This window comes from Mustela nigripes, chromosome 3 (assembly GCF_022355385.1).
Source record: "Mustela nigripes isolate SB6536 chromosome 3, MUSNIG.SB6536, whole genome shotgun sequence".
In the NCBI taxonomy this organism is placed as follows: Eukaryota; Metazoa; Chordata; class Mammalia; order Carnivora; family Mustelidae; genus Mustela; species Mustela nigripes.
In genome coordinates, this window is record NC_081559.1 from 20,756,454 (window position 1) to 20,783,160 (window position 26,707).

The 26,707-nt window shown below is 35.7% G+C and overlaps 1 protein-coding gene across 1 annotated transcript; it reads right to left on the bottom strand.

The window, feature by feature from the left end:
• Positions 1 to 3,289: 3,289 nt before the first annotated feature.
• On the bottom strand, positions 3,290 to 26,056 carry MYL1 (myosin light chain 1). The gene is made up of 7 exons (XM_059392665.1): positions 25,937 to 26,056; positions 13,455 to 13,482; positions 9,529 to 9,672; positions 7,303 to 7,476; positions 6,770 to 6,847; positions 4,264 to 4,306; positions 3,290 to 3,515 (listed from the first exon to the last, which is right to left on the bottom strand). Exons 1-6 carry the CDS (start codon positions 26,054 to 26,056, stop codon positions 4,278 to 4,280), a joined length of 573 nt encoding a protein of 190 aa, XP_059248648.1. The 3' UTR covers positions 3,290 to 3,515; positions 4,264 to 4,277.
• Positions 26,057 to 26,707: the final 651 nt, after the last annotated feature.

Below are 26,707 nucleotides of genomic sequence, written 5' to 3' on the forward strand. Positions count from 1 at the left end.
ATCACACAGCTATTGCTGCTACAGGAATAGGCATGGTAGGTTTCAACCTAAGCCTTGACTCTAAAGCACCTGTCCTTTATGGCATGCTTGAATTCTTCCTAAGAACATCTAACTGATGAGGGTGGAAAAAAAAGCAAGAGTAAGCCCGTGTTTGCTCTTTGGACATTTCTGCTGAAGTCCAGTTCAAATGAACCTCACCAGTTGTCATCAAATGATTAGCATTAAGTACATTTTTATACAAGGTAGGGGTTGTCCTTTATATATATATTTTTTAAGTCTAAAAATACATCCCCCAATGGGGTGCCTGGGTGGCTCAGTGGGTTAAGCCGTTGCCTTCAGCTCAAGTCATGATCTCAGGTTCCTAGGATCGAGCCCCGCATCGGGCTCTCTGCTCAGCAGGGAGCCTGCTTCCCTCTCTCTCTCTCTCTCTGCCTGCCTCTCCATCTACTTGTGATTTCTCTCTGTAAAATAAATAAATAAAAATCTTTAAAAAAAAATACATCCCCCAAATATATTTCTGCTTTTCACTTTTAAATTCATGTTTTTATTTTTAAAGGTACCACCAGGCATTATTGATAATTGACTACTACTCTTGTAATAGGGTTATACTTATTGTCACCCTACACAATGAATATTATGAGAAGAGTTGATTTTCTCCTTCTGGTTGGAGGAAAGGATAATCTTTGCCTTTTTGAGGGTGGGAAGAAAAGCCCAACTTATTTGCTACCAGAATTTCTCTTTGCCACCTATGTGATTACTGACAAAGGAACTTACTGCTATTGTTTTTCCAAAAGTTCAAGATGAGGAGTATTTCTACTGTTCTTTTTGGAGTAGTTCTGGGCAACCTCAAGATGTGTCCCTGAGAAGTCTGAGATTTGTGCCTTCTCATGTCTATCTCTATGTGCTCAGGGCTTAACTCATCACACTGAAAAATTGAGATCATTGCCTGAATTACTCCATCATTTTGTTCTTGCTTAGTTTCAGTTATCCTGGTAATTTAAAGGAGCAAAACTCTCTAGTCTGGACTCCAGATACTTGCTGTTTAATCTCCTCTTCTCTTTTAGGGTATAGCGTGGTTTGACAAATAAATCTATAGATCAGTGGTTTTCACTGGATTTAGAATTTTAAGGAAAATATTCTTTCTCCCTTCTATTAAGTTCCAAGTTACATTTGCCAGTATAGAAAGAGACATGTAAATATAGTTAGAAAAAGATATACTAAGAGTTCTTTTTGGTATAATGTTTCTTGAGAAATATTACCATGAAGTCTAAAATATCAATTTTTATTCCCAATTTAATAATCATTATTTATTTTATTCATAGAGGAGAATAAATTAAGTTCCTGTGCTTTAAGTTTCAAATATACTCTGAAGCCCAAAATGTATATTACATTTTTTCAGGGAGGTAACTTGAAGGTAGTTAGAAAAACAAACTTGAAAATATTTGCTTATGCAGCGTGGGCTTTCAAAAGTTATTTTTAAAGACTGAAGAATTAAGCACCTGTTGTTTTTGCCAGCTGGTGTAGATGTTAAAATTACTGTCACTCTTCTGCCTGCTACTCTATTTTGCACCTGCTACTACTTGAGTTATGGGCATTTCACACATGGTAATTTAATAAGGTTAAGTCCCATGATAGTGTACAAGATGTTATTCCACTGGGAGTTAAAACAGTTTTATAAGGTCTTGAGGGAAAAGCATTAAAGCAGAAGCTTGAGACTAAAAAGTTAGTACCTTTTAGACATCACATTTTCTAATTGAAAAATGTTAAAGAAATAGATGATGTGAAATTTAGCTACATATTCCAAAACAAAAATGAATCTTTCATGATTAGCCTATTTATACCAGTCAACTTTTCTACATGGTGAACATTCATCATTTTTATTTTTTATTTTTTATTGTTTTAACATTCATCATTTTAAAAAAATATTTTGTATTGCCTGATATAACAACCAAATATAGATTGTTTGTTCAATATATATTGAAACCTAATGCTTTTCAACATGATCCTCATGAGGCACATTTAGCTACTGAAATCAATTAAAAGTTTAATTTCACAGTCACACTAGCCACACTTCAAGTACTCAGTAGGCACATGTGGCTAGTGCTTACCAAATAGGACAATGTACATATATATATACATTTCTGTTTTTACTGCAAGTCGTATTGGACAGTGCCATGCAAAATTTCCAAATCCTATTCTTAGGCAAGCATGACCTTAAGGATCTTAAGGCCATGATGAATTTTCCTTAAAAGAGGGATTGTGATATCTCAACATTATCTTGGCTACAAAAACATGGGTCAATTTGAAACTGTTGCCTGCTGGAATCTGAGTGATGTTCACTAAAGATGGTAGGAGCACATTGACTTAAAGCGCCCAACAACAGGAAAAGGTTTCAGCTTCCAAAAATGGATAGGCAGGCAGGTATTTTTCAGAGATTTTATAATCCTATACATTATAGAAGTCTTTTTGGAGAGTGAAAGAACTATTTATTACTTCCTCTCTTCTGCATAGTTGGTTATTGCAAATTCTGCCTCTATTCTAAAGAAAAAGTGATACATGATAGCATTATGAGATGGCAAAGTAAGTTTACCCTCTGAACTTTCCTAACCATTGGTCTTACCATTTAGGACATGTATTAGGAGATTGAACTAAAATTCAGGGATATGGATATGCAAGTTAGCACGGATCCTAGCAGAAAGGAGAATATTAGTAGACAGGATCTTGAGTTCCTGAGTAATAATTTTATCTGCAGAAGTTTGTTGTTGTTGTTGTTGTTGTTCTTTTTAATAACTGCTGAAAGGTATTTAAATTTTAACCTTGAGGACATTCGGTGAGAAGAAGCAATAGCTTATTAGGCCTTTTTCTTATGAATAGGCCAGATTGTCACTAAAAGTGATAAGGTTAACCCACCTATATGACGATTTACACAAAACTGAAAAAATCTGCTTTAATCTTAAATTACCTGGATAATTCATATTAAGATGTCTCTGATCCTGTCTGACTTTGCTCAGTTCTCTATCTCACTTTTTCAGTGATGATGACGATGATGAGTATTCAGTTTGTTATTGGTATGTAGACCGCAGTGATTTTTTCCTCTAAAAGTTTACAATTCATCCATATTCTGTACAGTAACAAAATAATTGAAAATTTAAAAATTACTTTCTCTAAGCAGGAAGATAAAAAAACACAATGCAACTTGAGCATTCCAGACTGACCAAAATTATTTATTAATTTCGTATTTTAAGGCTGTTCATTGACCCCAAGTAGAAAATGAAGAGTAGTGCTTGAATTTGAGGTTGTCAGTATTTATCCTCGTGTAGAGCAGGAGACCCTTGATTTGTGTGGTATGAATACAATTCAGAGAGGAACGTGAAATGTATAAAAGTACAGGGAGTCTTCAGTCTAGAACGGTCCACGTTGCTTTGTTTTCTGAATGATGGTAAGCAGTTCTGGACAGTAAGTCATGGGTGTTATTGCAATAAGGTTCCAGCCAGTCTTCATAAACAATGCTTGATCTGGAAAGGAAAAGGGAAATTGAGTTAAATGTTGATTGCATCTTTTCAGAGAGAAAGCTGAGGAGGAAATAAAGTGAAGTGCAAAAGAAGAAAAAGCACAAACGAACCAGCACTTCGATGGTAAGCCATTTCATACTTGTAACAACCTAGATGCAAGTGCTTAACTGGTTTTCTAGAGCAGTAATTGTTAAAAACTATATCAATTATTCAAAGAAATTAGGGTCATACTTTTATTAGTGTGATGTTCCTGCTAACTTCATTAACTAGTCTCTGGCTTGTTGAATTTCCACTGCAAAATTACAGTACAATCAAAACTAAGACAGCAGCAAAGATCTTAGAAATTTTTGCTCTATACTCATACAAAGATGTTCTATTTCCTTTTTTTTTTTTTTTAAGTTTGTTTTGTTTGAGAGCACCAGCAAGAGAGCAGGGGGAATAGCAGTCTTCTTGTTGAGCAGGCAACCGGACGTGGGGATCGGTCCCAGGACCCCAGTATCATGACCCGAGTCGAAGGATACACTTAACCGACTGAGCCACCCAGGTGCCCCCAAAATACTCTATTTCCAAATAACCAATTTCAGGAGATGAAATGAATTGAAAGGAGTTGATATTTTCTGGTTAATGTAAATAAATTTTAACTAAAAACTAGTACTAATTATGTTTCCAGCACTTAAAGTGAAGCTGTTGAATTTTTTAAAAACACAATATTGAGAAAGCCTTATATAATAAAAAACAAAAGGGTATTTACCTTGAAAGCTCCATTTAATTGGACATGATATGCTTGACAAAAGCTGTGGGCATAATACAGACAGTTTAAGTTAATGACCATCAAGTTTAATAAAAGAGATTTAGCAAGTAAGTTCAATCTTAATTTTTCTTAGCTGTAACAGGAGCATTTATTGTTTTAAGCTCAGTACAGTTCACTATTCTTCATCCTGGGTTCATAGCCTTTCCCCTGACTTTGTAAACTTCATTTTTTGAAGAAGTAGTACATTCTCATGGATAAAATTTATTTTAAGAGTATGAAAGGGCTTATAACAAAAACGAAATGTTCCTCACCAGTGTCTCCCATCTACCTAGTTTCTCTTAACAGCAAAGTGGGTGAGGCTAATATGCATGTATAAGAAAATACAAATATCCGTTTCTAAAGCTCTTTTTCACCCTAATGGTGGCATACTCTACAAACTCTTTTGCATTTGCTTTCTAACTGAATGACCATAAACAAGACCATCATTTTCGGGGGGGTGGGGTGGGGGGGCTGGGCACTGTAGGGAATTTCATTTTGTAGGTATACCAATATCTCTTTGATACATCCTACATTGGTGGACATTAAATTGTTCGAATATTACCAACACAGTAAATGAATATTTACCACATATATATGAATAATACACAGTTATTATAATAATGAATAACCACTCATCTCACTTGAGTGCAAGCACATCTAAAAACCACATTGCATGATGTAGATTTGCTAGAATTATTAATACTATACCACCATATCGGGATTTTATTTATTTATTTATTTATTTATTTTAAGATTTTATTTTATTTTATTTTGACAGATCACAAGTAGGCAGAGAGGCAGGCAGAGGGAGAGAGAGAGGGAGGAAGCAGGCTCCCTGCAGAGCAGAGAGCCCGATGCGGGGCTCTATCTCAGGATTCTGGGATCATGACCTGAGCTGAAGGCAGAGGCTTTAACCCACTGAGCCTCCCAGGCGCCTGGCATATCGGGATTTTAATGATAGATATTCCCAACAGGAATGCATGAAATAACCTGCTTTTATACCCTCTCCTCAACCCAAAGTGTTGTCAAACTTTTAATCTTTGGCAATTATCTTTTTGAAAAATGGTATCTCCATGTAGAAATCTGCATTTTTTTATAGCAGTGAAGTTTAGCATATTATATTTATAGATATTTTTATTTCTTTTTCTGCAAATTGTTTATGTACTTGTTAATTTTTCTATTGGGCTGTAGTCTTTTTATTAATCTACAATAGCTTTTTTTTAATTAAGATAATGAGCTTTTGCTGATCCTGATTGCTTTTTTTTATGGTTTGCTATTTGTCTTTTGACTTTGCTTCTGGTGGCTTTTGCCATATGGAACTTAAAAAAATTATGTGGTTGCATTTATCAAAACTTGTAATGCCTTCTGGGTTCTTATCAGTGTTTGAAACACCTTCCCACTCCAAAAGTTATAAAATAATTTGTCTATGGCTTTTATGCTTTTAGCTCTTACATTTAAATTTTTGAACCGTTTGAAATTTATTCTGATATGAGATCCAGGTCTGATTTTATTTTCTAGATGACTCTTCACTTGTCCAAACAATTTTTATTGAATGATTCTTCTTTTATGTATTTATAGCAATAACCAAATGTAAAATGTTATTTATGGGAAAAAGTAAAGTTTAATCAAGATCGGCAGTGAAGATGTGCTTAGCTGACTGTTTTCCTCTTCTTCCCCCCTCGCTCCTTTCCTTCCCTCCTCTTCTCTCTGCTTTTCTTTTCTTACTTTTTCCCAAGTCATTAGACTTCATAAGTCTACATTTACATCAAAGCTATCAGCATAGCTTTGTTGAAAAGTGGCCAGGTTAGTCTTTTTGGGAGGATAGATAAGTTTCTCAATTTATTGGAAATTTAAAAATTCATAAATTGTATCATGTAATTTTATTTTGCATCTTTATTTTGTGGGTGTGTTGTTTTTCAGACCCTCTCGGTGAGCCTGCTGGAATTCGGTAGCAGGACATAGATGGTCGGCCACGAGATGACTTTGATTTAAGCAAAACCAGACAAGGAGATAAGTGACATTTTAGCCCCAGCCCTTTCATTAACGATTTGGCCTTCACTCAGTAAGTAGACCTCTTTAGCCCTCAATTTCCTCATTTTCATAATTGTTTACTGTAAAGGATTTTGAGATCTCTCCAACTTTAATATTCTATTATACTTTATTCTGAACCAAACCCTGTCTATTTTACAGAGATTTTATAAAGACCTAACAAGAAAAAATACATGTGAAAACACATTTTAAGCTGTATCACAATGCATAGGAGAGTCAAAGCCCACTGGAATAAAAATCTTAGATTCTTAGAGGATATCTTCTTAGAGTTATTGTGTAATTGATGATTAAAAAAAAGAACATGGGTATATTCAATAAAAGAGGCAGAGACAAGGAAGTTGTTTCAAGATCAGAAGGAGTCTATCAGCAACACAATCAGCTGAGAGTTGCTATAAGCACTGAGCATGCGAAATCGTACCTTCATAGTTGATGCAGCCATTGGAGTCTTCCTGACCTGCCATCAGAGCTTCCACTTCCTCCTCTTTCATTTTTTCACCTGAGGAAATAAAACTCTTTTTTCAGAAAAAAGGTCAGAGGCTATTTTCTAAATTCCATCATAAGTGATCAGTTTTGGGTTCCTAGAGGCTATGAATATGCTCTTGGAGGATAGAAATCAAGCCCATTCTGTTCCTCTGGTACAGAGGAACATTGTCAGTGGATTGTTTTTAAGTGAATAAATTAAATACATATTATCCCTGGTCATCTAAACTCTATTCTATAAAAACTAAGATGCTTTACTTTACTTATTCATTTCTAGTATCTTAAGCTAACCATTTCCCCAAAACAAACTCATTGACACTGAGGCCAATGGAAATGGTCATTAATTTTGGACTGTTCTTTTTCATCTTGTAGCTTTGGCCCCTACCTATTTTGTTAGAGCTTGATCCCCTATGTCATGCCCTTTCCTATATATTCTGCCCTATTTAGTCCACTGAAATAAATTTTCCTTACCCAATGTGGCTAAAACATGGCGGAGTTCAGCACCCATGACTGTGCCATTGCCTTCTTTGTCAAAGACACGCAGACCCTCAACAAAGTCTTCATAAGTGCCCTGGTCCTTGTTGTTGGAAATAGCTTGCATCATGGGCAGAAATTGTTCAAACTCAATTTTCTTGGCATTCATCTCTGGAAGAAATTGCAATTTGGAGAGGTATTAGCTACCATAAAATGTCACTTCTGGATCACAAATTAAACTTGAAAGTTCATTCCAGAGGATCTAAAATATCTTCATATAGCTTAAATTTTGGTTGGTAAATTGCTGATGACAAAAAATGCATAATAGATAATAGCAAGAGCTCTGGAGTCCTCATGCTGAAGCTTTTATCCCCAACCCACCATTTACAACTATGTGACCATGGGCAGATTTCTTCATCCTTTTGTACCTCAACTTTTTCATCTGTAAAATAGAGATTCCTCATAGTTTTAGTGTGAGCACTAAATGAGATCATACCTGCAAAATTTATTATAATACCTGGGACAAACTGAGTGCTGAATAAGTGTTAGCTACTTTTTATTAGTATTGTCAATTTCATATTTTCTATAAATAGTAGGGAAAGAATGGAAAATATATACTGACACAACAAATCTATAAGCATTAAATACAGTAAAACTTAACTTTAAAATATATGCCTCCTTTGTCCTGAGCTTTTGTAGAGCCTTCAATTTCTTTAAGTTTTAAATAACATTAACAAGAAGCCTATGAGGGGAGTGTGCATGTCAAATTCCTTGTGATTTCCTGACTTCTTTGCAGTTTAGAGGTCTGGGGATGGCAAGGTTTTCTTCAGTATGGTAAGTAAATTGTGTTCACAACAAAAGTATCAAGCAGACTATCCCGATGGATTTGAATGGATAAAGTTAAGTTACCCTAAAACCAAAATTCCCTTTTATTAGTCTTTCCTCATAGAATAAAAATGGAATGATATTAAAAAGATCAAATATGACCACTGAATAAATGAACAATTACTTAATAACTCTAAAAAGATGGATGTTTTGGTAAGTTAGAAAGTGGCGTCTACAGAATAAGATCTGGCTGTTGCTCTCTCGCTTTATCTCATGCTCACAGCTAACTTTTGCGTGATTTACCTGGACATTTCCCTCTAAAGAAAAATTCCAGCAGATTGATTTAAGAGGTGGGTTTCTTTGAAATCAAATTCCTCTCCCCAAATTTTGGTAACGAGGTTAGAAGTCTTTTCAGTTATCAAGGGGAAAATGAGATTATTTGCCTTTTGCTTTCCCCTCTTTTTTCCCCTCATGGCAAAGATAAATAGCCCAAATATCTACTTGAAAAAATTTCAGTGTTGTCTCATCCTTTTTATTCAGGGTGGTATTCTCCAATAAACACTTACACTTTGCCATGAACCATTGGAATCAGAACATTTTTTTTGAAGACTAATAACTGGTTTACTGTATCAAGCAAATGACTGCTACAGTGTTACCACTTACATATCTCACTGTCTTTTCGTCCCAGGATTTACTTGGGAATACTGAATGCAGGTTTGGACTTAGATTTTTAAGTCTTCTTGTAATTCTCGGGAAATAGAAAATACTCTTAATTACCACGGCATCCTGTCGATGCTTAATTAAAAGAGCTAAGTTACTTTTAAGAGGGTCACAGACAGAGCACAGGGCCAGGTCAGCAGGTATTTTCAACCTCCTGAGAGCACTGAGATTTTATTTCCATGGCTTTTGTCATCATGCTTTTGTAATTTACTGAGTTGCTTACAAAGTGTGTTGTGTTTTAGCGATATTTAACATCTTTGTCAAAATGTGTTTTTGACTTTGAAGGTTTGAAAAAAAAATGTGCAGATTTGGATCTTATTTCAGTCATTAATCTTTCAATGAAGAACAAAGGTAGGATGATGATGATGACAATGTTAGCTTTAGGTATTATTCCATTAGCACAAAATTTTATCATGCTTACAAATTTTCAAAGGAAGGTTAACTTATTCTCTGAGGAAAAAACTGAGACTCTAGACAGCCAAGAAACACACTTACCATCATGAGCAAATTAAAGTCTCTTCTGTGGACCTTATTTCTCAATAAATTTCTCTTTCTCTTACATACATGTGCATGGGCACATACACATACACACACACACACACACTGTCTCTCTCTCTCTCTCTTTCTCTCATGTGTGTACATGAGCTTGCTTCCCAGCTGCTTGGAAAATCTCATTACCTTCATTGCTGGGGTTTCCCAGCACCTTCTTGACCTCCGCATTGGTGGGATTTGTGCCCAGAGCTCGAAGGACATCACCGACCTGGCTTAAGGTGATCTTACATTCACCTGTTCTGTCAAACAGGAGGAAGGCCTCCTTGAATTCTGCAAGAAGCAAGAAGCATTAGGATGCTTTTTTTTTCTCCTTTGGAACTATAAATTACCCTAACTTCATCAAGGATCCAGTTCACATTCTCCTCTGTTTTCCAACTTTTGTAATGATTCAAGTTATCTTTGGACTCTCCCTTTTCCTAGCTCAAACTGCCATTGACCATCCTTTTTGACATTTCTTTTTGGGACTGCTTTAAAACCATTTAAAACCATTTCCAACTTAAAAAAAAAGTTAATAAAATCTAAAGAAAACAAATGTTCTATCAGGATTGTGTTATAGGAGGTTAACCCAGATTTCACAAATTATTTAGGAAAACCTCCTCTTAAAATACAAATTTCCTAGACTCTCCCCTTGCTAGTTATCTTCAGGAGTAACTTCATTTTTCAGGAAAAAAAAATTAGAAAAGAGAAACAAACTTCTAAGTTTTAGAGGGTCATTTAACCAGTGTATGACTTTAATAGGCTCCTGGTGTAATCACTTCAGAAGGGGAAATATTTGTTTGGATCTATCATGATGATAATCTCTTTAAACTTTACTCTTTTTTCAGATAATACATATGACAATGTGTTGCTATATTAACTTTAGAATTTAATTATATATTTTTAATTAAAATTTTGTGCAGGCAATTATAAATTCACATGCAATTTTAAGAAAAAATGCAGAGATCTCTTAAATACTGTCTAGTTTCCCCCAGTAGTAACATTTTGCAAAGTTGTAGTGTACTATCACTACCAGAATGTTCACATTGATAGACTCCACGAATTTCATTCAGATTTTTCTAGGTCTCATAGTACTTATATGTGTGTACATGTAAGTACATATTTTTACTGTTGTCTATTTTTATCACAATTACTCTAATGCTAACTTTCCCTAAATTTTGTCCTTCTCTGTTGATGGAACAATTTTGGCCTTTCACAATTATATTAACCAAGAATTAAGATGTGTATACCAAAGAGACAGAAAAGGATATTACCATGGATTAAGGGTCCCAAAATGACATTTCAACTTGAATTCCTAACAATATAATTCAGTTTTCTGGGGAACCCAAAAGTACTGATGGCAACTTGTTGGAGTTAATCCCAGCAACACTAAAAAAACCATTTGTGAAGGAACTGGTAGAGCTGAAAGCAATGTATTTAGGCCATTAGTGGCCTCAGATCCAAAGATCCATCTAGATAGATTTCTCAGCACCCTGTTTTAGCATCCGTCCATCCCTTGATCTAAGGTTGCACAGACATTATATTCACAATCAACTATAGATTGTGTCGTCATTGTTTGCTAAAATTTCCCCTTCAGATTCTATGCAATTTGACTATAAAAGATCATCCCCCTAAACTAAAAAGCATGCTGTAGACATGGTGGGGTCATTACTCAAATATTATTTTTCATCTTTCTAAGGGACATGAGAAACAACTATTCTTGTTACTGGCTCCAGGCTTCCATGCAGATTGCTCAGCGGGCTCACTATTACCCTGGTCAGATGCAGATATAGAAATAGGATTTTATGGGCTGTAACAGAATCTCTCTGACATTAACCCTTCATTGATTTAAACACCTACAACAGAAAGATTATTGCTCTTCCTACCTCAGATTTTTAAGACTTATTCTCTTGAAGATTTTAGAATAATGGATTAGCAAACTACTACCTAGGGGCTGGTCACCTGCTTTTGTAAAATAAAGCTGGTTGGAAAATATCCCATTCTCTTATGTATTGTTTATGGCTGTTTTTATGGAATTGAGTTGTTTTCACAGAGACTGTATTCCCAATAAAGTCTACCATTTGACAAGTAGGCCTTTTACAAAAAAAAAACTTGACAGTCCCTGGCTAGACCAACACTGTTCTAGATCTTTTTATGACAATCAAAATGTTCTAGGTGTGGGTTTCCCAAAAACCACCTGTGGCTCCTGAGCACTAAAATATGACCAGCACAACAGAGAAAATAGATTCTTAAAATGTATTTATTTCTAATTAACAAAAATTTAAATTTAAATGACGACATGTGGCCAAGTGGCAACTCTACGGGATAGCACAGGACATAAACCTTTAGAATGGGATATTTTTTTCTTTTTTTTTCCCTTTCCTTGGGATCTGTGATACTTTCAAATAGAGCAGCCATGAGTGAAATTCTTTAAGGACTGAACAAGGAAGGAAACAGAGGAAATTTTCATTCATTTCTGAAAGCATTGTGTTTACATATACATTTTAAATGCTTCCTTTTGTTTTCCTGGCATAAGAGAAAACCAGTCTACCACACCAACATTTCCTGAACCTCTCTACCTAAAACCTAGTTCATATATGTAGTTATAGGTTTAATGGTCAATGGTGAGTCCTTCTGTCCCTGCAAGGGTTTTTAAGTCTTCTGTTGCTTTGTCCCACCATAGTTTCGTAGTCAAAATGGCACTATAATTGAGATATTTAAGAGGACTGGGTTGCAGTAGCTGATAATGTAGCAGCATTACTAGTTAAAAATGCAGTAAGAGTCAAACAAACTATACTAAAATTACCACTGGTTTCAATATAAAAAAAATAGCCCTTTGTAGTATAATTTCAAATGCTCTTGAGTTCTGAGCCATCAAATCACCTAATCTCTTGACATGAGACTATCACCTATGATGTAGATAAATGTGAGTCTCTACTACAGCAAATATCCCTTTTTTCCTTAATTGATGTCCAAACATGAATATTATAGACATTGAAACATACTAAAAATGTGGAATTTTTTTAGATAGAGAACTGAGTATTTATATACATACTTATCAAACACCTATATTTATAATTTTTATATATTATATATCACAACATATATATATATATATATACATAGTAATTTTTATGACTAATATCCTAATTTAGATGCTATCATTTAACTAAATTTTTTCTCCCCCTCCCTTCTAGAGATGTATTTTTGTCTCCATTTCTTCAAATTTGGGCCACTTTGGCTCAACAAAACATTCTCCCCTACACTTCTAGAGAATTAACACATCCTGTGGGGCACGGGATCTCTTGGATCCAAAGGCCTGAAGGAGAAAAAAGTGGAAATGTTAGGGAAACCACTCAGATTCTCTTGAATCTTAAGAGTTTGAGGTCTTCCAGGTAGTAACTGTTTTTATGAAATTTCTCATTAGTTTAAACTTATACCAGATGCCTATCCTGTTACTAATACTTTGGGTATTAGCTTATCAGCTTATCAGCTCTTCGAGAGCCTGTCTTGATCTTTAAAGATGGACCAGGAGATGTCCAATGTTCCTTGCAGCTTTATGATAAACTACTCCTCTGTCTTTGTTTCTGAATTCATTTTTATTTTTATCCACTTCATCTGCTTCTCTCAACTCACTATCATGACCATGAAATTTTGTAGGTTTGGTAATTGGGCAGTTTCACAATGAATATTATTTTCTAAATTGAACAATTCAGACCTGCCAAATCTTTCTTTAGGGATTTGATGAACAGATTAGCCATTCATAACCTACAACATTTTTCGGGGTAATATATATGGTATTGGCTACTGTATCAAAATGGTTTTATTTAGAAATCAGTGAACACAAGGACCTAATTTATGGTATCTGTCTTTTTTTGGCTTAAACCTTTGATTACTGATTATAAGCAAGGGGTTCACATTGAGAAAACTTAGAATGATCGAGAGCATTTATATTTAGAGTGGCAACACCAGTGGGGATAATTAGGAAGAGCTAATCTCATCCCAAAGGAGTCAGTTTTCTCACATGCCATCTTTATGAGTGTGCACATATTAACAACTGTATCTTTTAAACTTACCATCCTGCTGTTCCTTAGAGAACTCGATCTGTTAGAAAGAAATTAACCACAAAGAATATTTTAACCAAACAAAAATGTCCTGGTTTTTAAGTGTTTCCAGGCTCATTCCCTGAGTAATCTTCAAAGTAAGCTCCAAAAGTAAGCCGACTTTTCAGACTTCAGGCATAGCTTAGACACTAACAGGTTGAGCCACGCAGTAACATGCCTTAGAAATAAGGGGTATTTCAGAAACTAGGCAGTGTTCTGCCTACATGTGGAGTAGAGAAGCTCAATTCACTTACCAGCAATCTGGTCAGCACTGAAGGACTGCAGTGGCGAGAGAGAGGGAGAAAGAAAGGAACAACTAGTACTCTTTCGAATGCATTGACAGAAGAATGAGTGCTCTCTGTTCTGAGATTTTTAGGAAGACATGTAGGTGTCATAGAATAAGAAGGTTGCCTTAGGATACTTTCAAATCTAGGAAAAATACTATTGCAAAAGATAGTCAGGGAACATCTCTCTGTAACTTAATCAATGAATCAATGATTCAACAAATGCTAAGTCAGATAACTTCCTGGAATAATATAGTAGCCTGTGATGTATTTAAGATATGTCTAATACAGATAATGCATTCAGAAATACAGATATACTGCATTAAAAAGATTTCCTTAAGTCTTTCTTCTACTTGACTAGTAGATTTTTGCTTGATGTGTCGGAAGTAGGTTACTTAATTTTAGCTACCTTCATCAGACTGTTTTTAAAGGTACACTATTTTGCTATACTAGGAGTTTCCACTTCCCACTCCTCCCCTCACCCCCTAACTAGATATAATAAACCTTACATGATATAGCAAAAGTTAATGAAGCATAAAGTACTGCTTTGGAGAGTAAGGTGTATGATTTTCAGTTAGCATCACAGCTCGAATTAATGTCTTCTGTCCTCACCCCACCTCAAAAAAAAACAACAACAAAAAACCCAAACGCAGATTCTATAGACTTATAATACCGAATATGTTCTCTCCTCAATTCTGTTCCTTGACTGCCTTTCTACTCAGTAAGAACATATGCACGATTATATCCTCCTCTAACGGACAAACCGTTTTCTCCTAGGACCCACCATGGCAGAGCCTCTGGGCTGCGGAACAGCGGCGAAGCTGAAGAGTGAGTTGAGGGCCGCTCCAGTCCCTGAGTGGGGACGCCTTTGCTGAGGCTGCCTTTATTGCTGGCAAAGGTGTGACCTCAGAGCTAGCATCAGGTTTCAGAGACAAGCGGCCACTCCTCTTGGAGAGTTCTTTAGCTTTCTTAGGGCAAAAGGAAGGAGGGCTCTGCACCCCGAGGGCTATTTTTAGGCAACCAGAATCTGGGAGTGGACAGCCATAATGAGACCGAAGCCTGTCAGTACTTTTATGGTCTTCATCCCTGAGATGGTCTCTTGGAGCCTCTTCTTTTAAGAAGCTTCTTCCTTGTTCAGTGGCAGAGGAGCTTAGAATTTCCCTCACACTCAGGCTGACCCCTTCTTTTGGTGAATTATGGACTTTGCAAACCACAAGTCAGCAAGTTTTGGTATTTAATGGAATTTTGGGGATGGGACTGGTTTGGGGTTTCAGATGGCAATGACTACAGAAGGCACATCCTCTGGAGCTCTGTCCTTTGTGGTCAAGTGCAGAAGACTTGAAAAGGCCATGCATATTCTTTGTGTTTCTTAGGGTTCACCCATGTGAAAATGTGGTCTGTTCTTGAAGGCTCTCATTAAAGACCACTCTTTTGGAAGTTGTGTTCTGAGGCATTGAGAGTGTATCTCAGCCAGCGGTGGTTTAGGACTCCATTTTCGCCATTCTCCTTTCGCTTACTTTACGTGAGGGGTGGGTATTTTCCTCCACCCTTGGTCTCCAGAAAGACCCAAAGCAGCGGCTGTCAAACGTCAACTTATACTTGAGGATTTTAAAGATGTCTAAGGAATTGGCTGGTAAGGGGTTTTCATGGCTGCTTATTTGAAAATAGGAGGCAACTCTCTTCCTAGAATGGTACTGTGAAAAGTGGTCCTAGGAAGATCAGTCCTAGAAGGTCCACTAATGTTCAGACGACATGTTTATTAGTGTTCTTCATAACTAAAGCAGGTTATAAGTATAAAGAATGTTGGAGATAAATTTCGATTTAAGTGCTATCTCAACAATTATTTTATTTTTTATTTTTAAAGGTTTTATTTATTTATTTGAGAGAGAGAATGACAGAGAGCAAGTATGAGAGGGGAGAGGGTCAGAGGGAGAAGCAGACCCCCACTGAGCAGGGGACCTGACGTGGGACTCAATCCTGGGACTCCAGGATCATGAGCTGAGCCGAAGGCAGTTGCTCAACCAACTGAGCCATTCAGGCACCCTCAGCAATTGTTTTTATAGGAATGGTCACCACAAGCATGAAGTCTCTCCCTGCGGGGCAGAAGAATGCTTTGCAGCTTTCCCTCAAGCCATTTAGGAAGAAATCAATATTGAAATGCATATCACTTTCTTTTTTTTTTTTTCATATTACTTTTTGTCCAAAGTTTACAAGTAGTGAAAAAAATCTCATTGGGTCAAAATGAGGATTAAAAACATGACTTAAAAAATATTACTGCCTAGGAAAATGTATTTTCATAAAAAGACATTTTGAGAGTTTATGAGAAATGGAAGTTAATAGAAAAATGTAAGTGCTTTAAGTTATTACGAGGAATGGAAGGGAAGAACAAAAGTAGAAATTTGTCAACTTTGGTAATTGTATAACTTGGAGTCTAATGATTTTTTTCCTTCAAGTTTTTGTTTAAATTCAGGTTAGTTAGCATATATGCTAGAATGGGGTTTCATGTGTAGAATTTAGTGATTCATCACTTAACGTGTAATTCCTAGAGCTCATACCCTCCTTAATGCCTATCACCCATTTAGCCCCTCCCCTGCCCACCTCCCTCCATCAATCCTGGAGTCTCGCGATATTTGATGCTCAAATTCAAGGCATGAAAGCGGACCATGTTTCTTTGTGTTCTTTTTAGACTTGTAGTTACATTTATGTATTGTGTCATTAAATTTGAATTGTCCTATGATTAATATTGAGAACTAATACAGATCTTTAGTAGAATTAATAACTACAAATAATACAAAATAAATCCATCAAAGTTGCCCTACAGAATGCCTATAATTTGCCCTACATAATGCTCATTTCCTTTTCTTTGTTTCTTTCCTTTTTTTTTTTTTTTTTGAGTAGAAAAGTGTGTCCTCGAATTTGTATAAATATGGACAATTTGTATAAAATCTATGGAGTAAACTAGAAAGTCATTTTTAAAAAGTTGTATTTATGCTATAAATAAGCTTTTCCTAACCACCTGGATATGATGTAAAGGTATGCTATTATTAAAATAGAAGTGGCAAGCAGTTGTCATATTATCTCACTCTACTTTCTCTGTATATCTTTACCATAGAGAAGATCAGAGTTTAGATTTTTTTGTACCTATTGAAAATCAAAGTAAACATGTAAGCAAGTTATTGACAACAGTACAAAAGGCTATAGTGTAGTCCATCCTAGAGAATAAACTATAGTTTTAAATAAAAAACATGAATGCTGTGCTCAAAGAATAAATGGGAAATGTTACTTTATCTCTGGTACACTCACAAATGATGAAAAGTTTCTCTTGCATCCCTTTCTTGGTGTTGTAGTGATGAAGTCATCAGCTCTTTGAACAAGGCATGATATAAATACAAAATGTCATCTGATTTTGGACTCAGTTTGCTGTGCCATCACTTAGTTTTAAAAATTAGACTCAAGGCTCTTCTATCTGGAATGCTCTCTTCTCATTTCTGTTTCTTAGAAATTAACTCTCCAAAGTCCTGGTAAAAAGGACTTTCCTCTTGAAAGAACTTTTTCTCTCTATTTACTCAGCTCTTTTCTTCCAGCTGAAGGATGTTTAACCTTCCTGGTTGTAAACTTCCGGAAAGCCAGGCTATTACTGAAAGCCATTTATCTTTGTCCGTGATGCAAATTGGACATGGGCCCACCCCAATATGTTCCTGCCATCTAGAGTGTTGTCCCTGCCTTATTCTTATATTTTATTCCCCGTAGAGCTAAAAAAAAATACCTTGCCTATATTAGTTCAGTAGATTTGCAATAAATTAAAATCATTAGAATGAATGTATAGTAACTTCCTCCTTCAAACATGAGCTCTCCTCTAGGATATTATATCTGTTCCTCGAGGGAAGAGACTTCTTTATCTCCTTCAGAGAGCTTCCATTCTGCAGAAGGTGCATATAATCTCCCCCAGTACTACACATCCAGCACCTAGAACTGCCAAGCACATACTAGACACACCCATTGCTTATTTTGAATTATTGATATATGTGCCTTTATTACTTTTATATAAAATAATATATATTTCCTTCCATTTTATATAAAGTTTATGATCAGAAATTCTAATTTGCCAACACTTGATTTGCTTTTTTCATGGGGTTTTCCATTTAGCTTGATACCTATATTAGACTGTTAGTATAATAACTACATTTCACATGTTTGTGACTCATATGCTCTTTGGTATTGGATTTAGGTAAATAGTAGTTTATTGGTGGTACTGAAAAGGATTTTTTATTGCAATGTTTACAGATCTTTCCTCACTTTGAGAAGTGTTTTTCTATTAGTAATCATGATGTCCGGTTAACTGATTAAAAACAAGATAAAGCTTCTGGTATATAGAAGGAATTAATTTATAGGGAAAATATTAAAATTAATTTAATCAAATAGGCTCTGAAATTGCTGTAGGTTAAGCTTTAGCATCTAGGAGATCTGTGACATTGATTACTGAGTGAAAATGCCTGAGGAAGGGACACAGACTATAGTCTTTAAACAACTTCATCTTGCTTGCAAGACAGAATGAGGCTAATGATTGGTAAGGCTAAGTTAAAGAAGTTAATCTCACCAGGGCTAGTATTCATGTAAGAAAACATTGTGGCATGTTCTCTAATTTAATACCAGGAAGAGAGGCCTTTAAAGACCTAGGATGTATACAAATCCTAAAGAAAATTTAGATTATTAAGTTTCACTCTAATCTCAGAGTTACCAGGACTCACCATAAAAGGCCAGCAGAAATACTATTTTGGAAATAAAGAGTTCTGTGCCTCAGAATAACTCATTTAGTTTAAAGGAGATACATATTTTTCATAGCATTTCTGTTTCTTACCTTAACAAAAGATATACTTAGGCTCGTGACTATAATATGATATAAAAAGGAGAAATTAAGAACAATAAGAAATTAAGAATACAATACCACCTCAGCCTGTCTATTATACGAGAGAATAGATGGCTGTTTTGGATACATTGATCTGAACAGAAAGGGGAAGTGAGTAATTCTGTGCTCAAAAAGTGTGGACAAGTCAACTGAATTCGGTCCCATTGGACCAAGGCTGAATTATTAAAATAACACAATTCACACCTACAAGAATTAATGCGAAGCCCAAGTGAATTTTAATAAAAATTTTAAAATGTGACCTAAGTCTATACATCTTCATATTTTTCATTATTTTGAAGCAATTTAGATAAGTAGGAGTTAAAATGTAATTTCATAACACTATATTCAAGTGAGTCAGATGTTTTATAAACAAGAGACAATGTACCATTGAGCACTTTTTAGATACAAAGACTTCACTTGCCCCAGTGGAAGGAGGAATATAAAGTTGTATAAGATGTGGTTTTATCTTTAGTGTATATTTTTGTCCTCTGGCTTCGACTCACTATCATTAACTTATGACCAGAAAAGCAAAGATTTATCGTCCATATAATTTAAATTTTTAACTAGTATAATTAAAGCCACTACTACTTGTATATTGCAATTTTTGCCCTCCAAATTCTGATTTGGAGTGAGAAACAAACTGTAGAAGTTGATGTAGAAACAAACTGTAGCAGATCTTATTTTCATACAAAAAGTATTTCAGTATGAGGAGAAGCAGAAGTGTAGGATCAGCAGACTAAATATAATCCTTTCCATAATTTCCATGAGTCAGATGGTGCTTAATGCTGGGTAATTATGGAATGACTTCTAAAGACAACTTGCCAGAGGGTTCATTTGCAACATTAAAATGTCAAGAGTCTAAATTTGGCACTGTCACTTTGTGGTCTCCTTGTCTTGCAAAGATTTCATTATCTTTAAAATTAAAAGGGCTATTCACTATTAATTGGCGAGCGTATCTGTTCCTTTCTAAACTGCATTTTACTTTGCAAAGACATTATCCAGTTACATGTAATTCAAAATATAATTTTAGAGAGTTACAGAATGTCCTTTAGCATTTTCCCACTCCATTCCACCTGTTCTCTTCTTGTACATCATAGATGTTTGAGAGTGGAAACTTGATACTAGTGGTAGTCTCAAATAATTTTTTTTTATTTGCTCCTGAGGTCATATTCACAATGCAAATGGATTGATACTGCAATTTGTCACATTATAGTTATAGTAAAAATTAATTCATATTATTGAAAGGCCAGGGTATAAAAGACAAATTCTTTTTTTTTTTTAAATAAGCTACACACCCAGCTTAGAACCCCCAGTGCACAACCCCCCTGCACAATCCCCAGTGCAGGGCTTGAGCTCAAGACCTTGAGATCAAGACCTAAATTGAGATCAAGAGTTGGACGCTTAACTGATTGAGCCACCCAGGTGCCTCAAAAAAGACAAACTCTTAAAATTACATAAAGAAAACTTAGAGACAACTTATAAATGCTTTTGCCCATTTTTTCTAATCAGAAATTGACAATATGTATTATTTTTCTACTTCTTTTCCTCTAGCTAGTTAAGGTTAAGATTTAATTGTTATACATGTGGCATTATGTTCCTACATATTACTCTAAATGACATATGGTTGATATTTCTTCCCAGTTTCAATCATGCTATCTATCTGTAAGCAAAATAGAGATCCCATACCTTTAACCTTTGATCCCTTTAACCAAAGATCCCTTTAACCTTTAACCTTTGTTAAAATATTAGCCTGATGGCAAAATTTGGAGATCCAGTTTTGGTATGATGTATATTTTATTTAAAAAATGAAAATTATTTTAAAAATTCAGTCTGTTTCATTACATTTAAGATCATTTAAAAATACTTTGGTATTTTTACTTTATTTTGATATTTTATTTTATTTTCTCCAGCTGTATTGAGATATAATTGACATAACAGTAAATTTAAGGTGCACAACGTGATTTGATATCTGATGATTTTGATATTGTGAAATGATCACCACAATAAAGACAGTTGATATATTCATCATGTCACATTTTTTTTAAAATTAAAAAAAATTGTGTGTGTGTTATGTGGTGAGAACTTTAAAGATCTTAGCAACTTTAAAGTATATGATACGGTATTGTTAACTATACTCACTATGTTGTATATTAGGTTCCAGAACCTATTCATCTTATAACTGGAAGTTTGTACCCTCTGACCACCTTCACTCATTTCCCCCACCCCCAACTCCATCCCTGGCAACTACTAACTAATCTACTCTCATAACAACTTTTTTTTTTTTTTTTAAATATCCATGCTCCATGTTCAACCTTTTATAGGAAGCTGGAGCAAAGTGACTAGGAGTCTTTCTGGGTTCCTAATCTTCCCACCTTCTAGCTGTAAAAGAGAACACTCAACCTGTCAGCAACATGTGCAAAGGCAGGGGAGAGCTGTGGAGAACGGGAGAGTAGTGGACTGCCAAGGTCAAAGTCTAGGTGAACTTGCTCTGACATGTGCCTGTCACTCCCTCCACTGGCTACACAGGGTGGTGCAGGGTGATGTGAGATCCACTCTACCTCACACCCTTCTGAATAAAAAAAGGCTTCTTTACACATTAGGGTTTTTTGTTGTTGTTTTTGTTTTTTTTAACTAAGGGAGAGAGAGAGAATCCCAAGCAGGCTTCATGCCCAGCATGGAACATGACATGGGGCTTGATCTCACAACCCTGAAATAATGACCTGAGATGAAAGCAGGAGTTGGACACTTAATCAACTGGGTTGTCCAGGCACCCCCACTTCACAAACCTTTTTAAAAGATTTATTTATTTATTTATTGGAGAGAGAGAGAGAAAGAATGCAAGTGGGAGGATAGGCAGAGGGAGAGGGAGAGAGTCCTCAAGCAGACTGCCTGCAGAGGGTGGAGCCTTTTGGCGGGCTCAATCCCAGAATCCTGAGATCATAACTTGACCTGAAATCAAAAGTCAGTCACTCAACCAACTGAGCCACCCAAGCACCCTTTCTTCACGCATTCTTAATAGTAACTTTCTCTTCATAAACAGGAGGTGGTTTAGGATATGATTACTACAGTTGACTCTGGATTTGGCCTGAGTGGTTAAATCCTAGCTCCATCACCTACTAGTTATTACTAGTTATAGTTATTACTGAAATTCATTATTCATTCATTCATTTCTTGCAAAATGAGGCTAAAAACAACCTCAATATAATGTTTATTTGGCTTTTTAAAAAAAGATTTTATTTATTAATTTGACACAGAGAGATCACAAAAAGGCAGAGAAGCAGGCAGAGAGAGATAGGGGGAAGCAGGCTCCCCGCTGAGCAGAGAGCCTGATGGTCCTGGACTGGATCCCAGGACCCTGGGATCATGACCTGAGCTAAAGGCAGAGGCTTAACCCACTGAGCCACCCAGGTACCCCTCAATATAATGTTTTAAGGATTAAATAAAGTAATAAGGCAGAGTTAATTCTCAGTGAATATTTATTATTATATTACAAATAACTTTATAATTTTCAAAGCCTTTCGTGGACCATGACCTCACTTGATTTTCCCAAGAATTCTTCAAAGTGGGACTGGGTTTGTATTAGCCTTGTTAGAGCCAAGAAAAAAGAATTTGTAGATTAACACAGACAACCCTATACCTGGACCAGAACAAGTCAGGTATTGCAATATATACAGAATATTTGCCTCCACTGGATATCCATCAGTAAACATATATATTTAGTGGGAATGCTCTATTTCCACATTACCCAGTAAACTGAAAGTTTAAATCTCCCCGACTGTATGGTAAATTGTTGAGATTTGTTATTGGACGAGTTTCTGTCAATGCATTCTGTACCTTTACCACTTTTTGTAATATCGCCTGCAGTATCTAGTCAGAGATGACCTGATTGAATTACAGTGAATACAGCAAGAATTAGAACTTAAGCACCATAAGAAAAGACACGATTCCAGATCTCATCACTTAATAGCAATCCTGACATATCACCTAAGACATGCATCATGCAAAACATTTACTTACACATTGAAGATCTTTTAAAAACTAGGCACACAGCCATCTCGTTACTTATTTTCTTTCATTATTTCAACACTTGGCTGAAGTGTTGGGCAGCAGGTGTTAATTCTTGTGTTTGCACCTGCAACTATACTCATGGTGGATTTTGTCAGGCATTTTTCTTTATCCTGGGCATAATGGTTGGAAGTGTCAGCTCTCTGAAAGCGAAGAGTGCTTAGAACCACCCAGGACAGCAACTCTAATGTTCAAATATCAGCAGTCTTTGTGTTTTTGGAAAGGATACTCATAGAACATCCATGGGCATGGGACATCAGGTAAGCATTCCTTCCATGAATATCAAAGTTTTTGTGTTAGAACAATTGAATAAATGTTCTAAATGTTCTAAATTTCTAGGAAAGTGGGTAGGAAAGCACATTAAAGAAATTGATAAAACTGATTAACAATATTAAAGATTGTTCAGAGTTTATGGTTAAATATATGACTATTAAACATGGTATATATGATGGAGCACAGATATTAGCTAGGAATAGTATTGAGGAATTAAATATTACTATTCCTGAGATTGTAGTCCTATGCAAAGATAGTCACCCCTACACTTCAGCATTACTCAAAGTCTAAAGGACAGCTGAATTTCTAATCTTATATGATTTATAAAAGAAAGCTTAAAATCCAATTAAATTTTTTCTTTATCGAGTTTTCAGAAAGTTAATGAACACATATAACAGCTCTATTAATTTCTTTAAAATTCATTTTCTCTGCTTGAAAAAAGTTTATATCTTATATGAAGTAATATATCTAGAAACATCATTAAGTGATTAAAAGCATCATAATATGAAATGTTTTAATGTACATTTTAATTAGCCTTGTTACCTACTGGGATGAAATTAAATTTTATATGGTTCTCAAGTTGTACCACATTCTTTGGTTATAATACCTATAAATGTGCCCTGAATTCATATTGATGAATGCAAATCATTGAAGGCATTTAAATTCCTTTACAAAAATATGTTAACTTCAATCTTGTTCTTTTCATTTTTTCTCTATTAGGTGAACCATATGAGTGAATATGAACCATATGAGTGAACCATATTAGGTGAACCATATGAGTGAACGGTAAAGGTTAAATTCCTCCTGTTTCTTCTACATTCATTTAACTGCTCCTTTTACTTTGCATCCTTATCAGGATCCATCCCATCTCTCATTCTGTAATGAACTGGTCTCATCACTACAGAGACATTCTAAGAGTGTTTTCTTCTTTTGTGTAGTTGTGCTAGCTACATTAGCCATGCTGGAACTCATTCAGCATACAGATTAAAGGATAAACCCATTTTTCAAGTTTTAAAAGAGCATCTCTGCTGACTGTGAACAGCGAATCAGTTTAGTTTCTGTATTTAAAAAAGTGATATTTTGTCTTTTCTTGGAGACTTCTTACTGCCAAACTAAATATATATATAGTATTTAGTATTTCTTCAGGGAAGAAAGTTAATGCCTATATTCATTAGTGGGAAATTTCTTTTTCTTCTTAAGAAGGCACATTTTTCTCCCATTACAGATGCTTGTAATCCTAGATGCAAAGAGGTAATATTGTCTTATAAATCACAGTAAATACAGAGGAACAGCTTTGACGCTGATTCATGTATCTAATCTTAGGATAGAGTGGAGAGTCAAATAATACAGATGATTGGAATTATTGTCATGGCCGTAATCACGTTCACTGTATAATGTAGTCAGTGTGCATCTATAAAGATACATTAACTAGAATTGCTGGAGATGAAAAATTTGGTTTCCTCTTAATGAATTATATGCAGCCTTTTAGGTAGAAAACCATTTATTAGAAGATCTGATATACATTTCTTCTCCTAAGTGGATATTCATTAGGAATAGTTCCTAACCAATATTAGATTCTCTGATCAACTTTTTTCAAATGTGACTGTAGGTACCTACAAACTCAAGATAAAATATTTGATAATCCACTCCCACTTTGGAACATAAAATTTCATACTTAACTAGAATGTTATAAAAATTATGAATGTATTTAATGTCATGAAATATATCTAAGTGTGATCCAAGTCAATATTTAGGTCAGAAGTATTTTTAAAAATCCATGATTATACTAAAATACTCAATGAAACATTTGTTTATAGGTCAGCTTTGGTTTTACAATTAAACAGTATTAAGTTAGCAAAATTTAGATTTATTATGTACAGAACGTTTGGCTTTCGAGAGAAGATCACCTAATAGGTCCTTTTACCCATTAGTTTTCCATGTAAGGCAGAATTCATTAGATAAAGATTTTCAAACTGTCATCCACCAGTCCAGCCCCAGTGAATGAGAAGGTGCACATTTGAGAGATCACAACACTGAGGGGTAACAGGCACATCTACTGTGTCATTTTCCCAAAAGTAGATCATCTTTTGGCATTTGAGAACTTTGATCACAGCAAAGTGTGGATGCAAAAATCAATCACATTCTCCTTAGTTAAAGATCAGTATACAAGAGCTCAGAGACATAAGCTAAAAGCCATATAACCAAGTTTTATAGTATTTGCCGGGGGGGGGGGGTTAGTTTCATTTAGAAGCAGCTCACACATTCTGAATTAAATACTGTATATAAATAAACAAGATGACAGTTATAGTCACTGAAACACTTGAGTGCATAATTGTCTGCACTGAGATCTAATTTAGTGTTGTATCAAATTTTATTAAGCGAAGCTGAAGGGGGAATTAACTTGAATTGCAAAAATCTTCTCTTTTTCAGAAGAAATACAGCAGCTGTCCAATAAATGCAGCCAGGACAACTGGGTCATCAGCTGTTTTTAAACTTTTGGAAACAAGCAGGGGTGAAAAATGTCCTTTTGATGCAGTATTAAGGTAAGGGATCTAGTTTCCACAGAGATTTTATTTCAAACAAAACAAAATGAAACAAAACGCTGGTTTAAGTATTGGTAAAACACCTTTGCACTTACTATCCCTAAATTGCGCTCTGACCATTTAGGGAAAAAAAAACAAAACAAAACCAGAGAACACAAAATGAGAGCAAATCCAGGTTCTGTAGACAATATCGTATTCATAGGGACTTAACTGAAGTTATACGCTGGAGTTTATTTTCTAATCAGGATTCTTTTCTCCTCCAATCTACCAGCTCATGTAGTAACGCTGTCTCTCTTGGTGAAAAACATACCCCTTTGCAAGTTCCTAGAGTTTCGGACTGTTGAAAGATGTTTCAGTGACCAAACTGTTCACCCCTTTAGTTACCTTAATGGCAGAGAGGTCAATTTTTTCTTCTTTGGGTTTGGCTGGGGCAGGTGCCGGGGCAGGGGCTGGGGCTGGGGCGGCTGCAGCAGCAGGTTTCTTCACGTCCTTCTTTGGTGCCATTTTGTTTAAAACGATGGGTTTAAAAAAAAAAAAAAAAAAAGGAAAAGGAGCACCTCCAAAAGAACCTGTCAAAATGATTCTTGGAAGAGGAGTGGCGCTTCAGTTGATCCACAGCCCAGTGTTTTGAAGGTGGACCCAGAGTGTTAAACGGTGTAAGGGCGTGCATATATATTTCACTTAGTGCCTAATAGAAATCTAGACACATGCAGCTGGATTGGACAGTTCGCTAGTCAAGGGGGATGGCATTCGGGCTCAGACTATAAATGGAATCTAAAGGGTCAGGGCTTCATCAATTTTTTTTAAACTCCTCTTGCCTCCATTTCCCTCCCCCCCCCCCCCCCCCCCCCCCCCCCCCCCCCGCCCACCTCCATATATAAAGGAGAAAGAAGTATGACCAAGTCAGGTTCAGATCCTTTGGTGACAGTAAAGTAGATTGACTGATACTTTTTCTTGGTACAATTACAGTTCTGCTGAAGTTGTAAATCTTTTTTCTTTTTTTCATGCCTAAGAAACTTGACTGAAGGATTTGATTTCAACTTGGAATTTTGGCAGGGAGTATCACCAACTTTCACTCAGCTCCTTTGCTCATGCTCCACCCCCATCCCTTGCCATAATTTGCAAGAAGTTGTTGGTCAGCAAAGAGGTGGTGGT

Excerpts from the sequence above, each read along its gene's own strand:
- MYL1 (XM_059392665.1), bottom strand. The coding sequence starts at position 26,056 with ATGGCACCAAAGAAGGACGTGAAGAAACCTGCTGCTGCAGCCGCCCCA. Across the intron at positions 6,848-7,302 it reads CCATGTTTTAGCCACATTGG|GTGAAAAAATGAAAGAGGAG; the intron begins GTAAGGAAAATT and ends TTATTTCCTCAG. Across the intron at positions 4,307-6,769 it reads TGGCTGCATCAACTATGAAG|CTTTTGTCAAGCATATCATG; the intron begins GTACGATTTCGC and ends TTATGCCCACAG.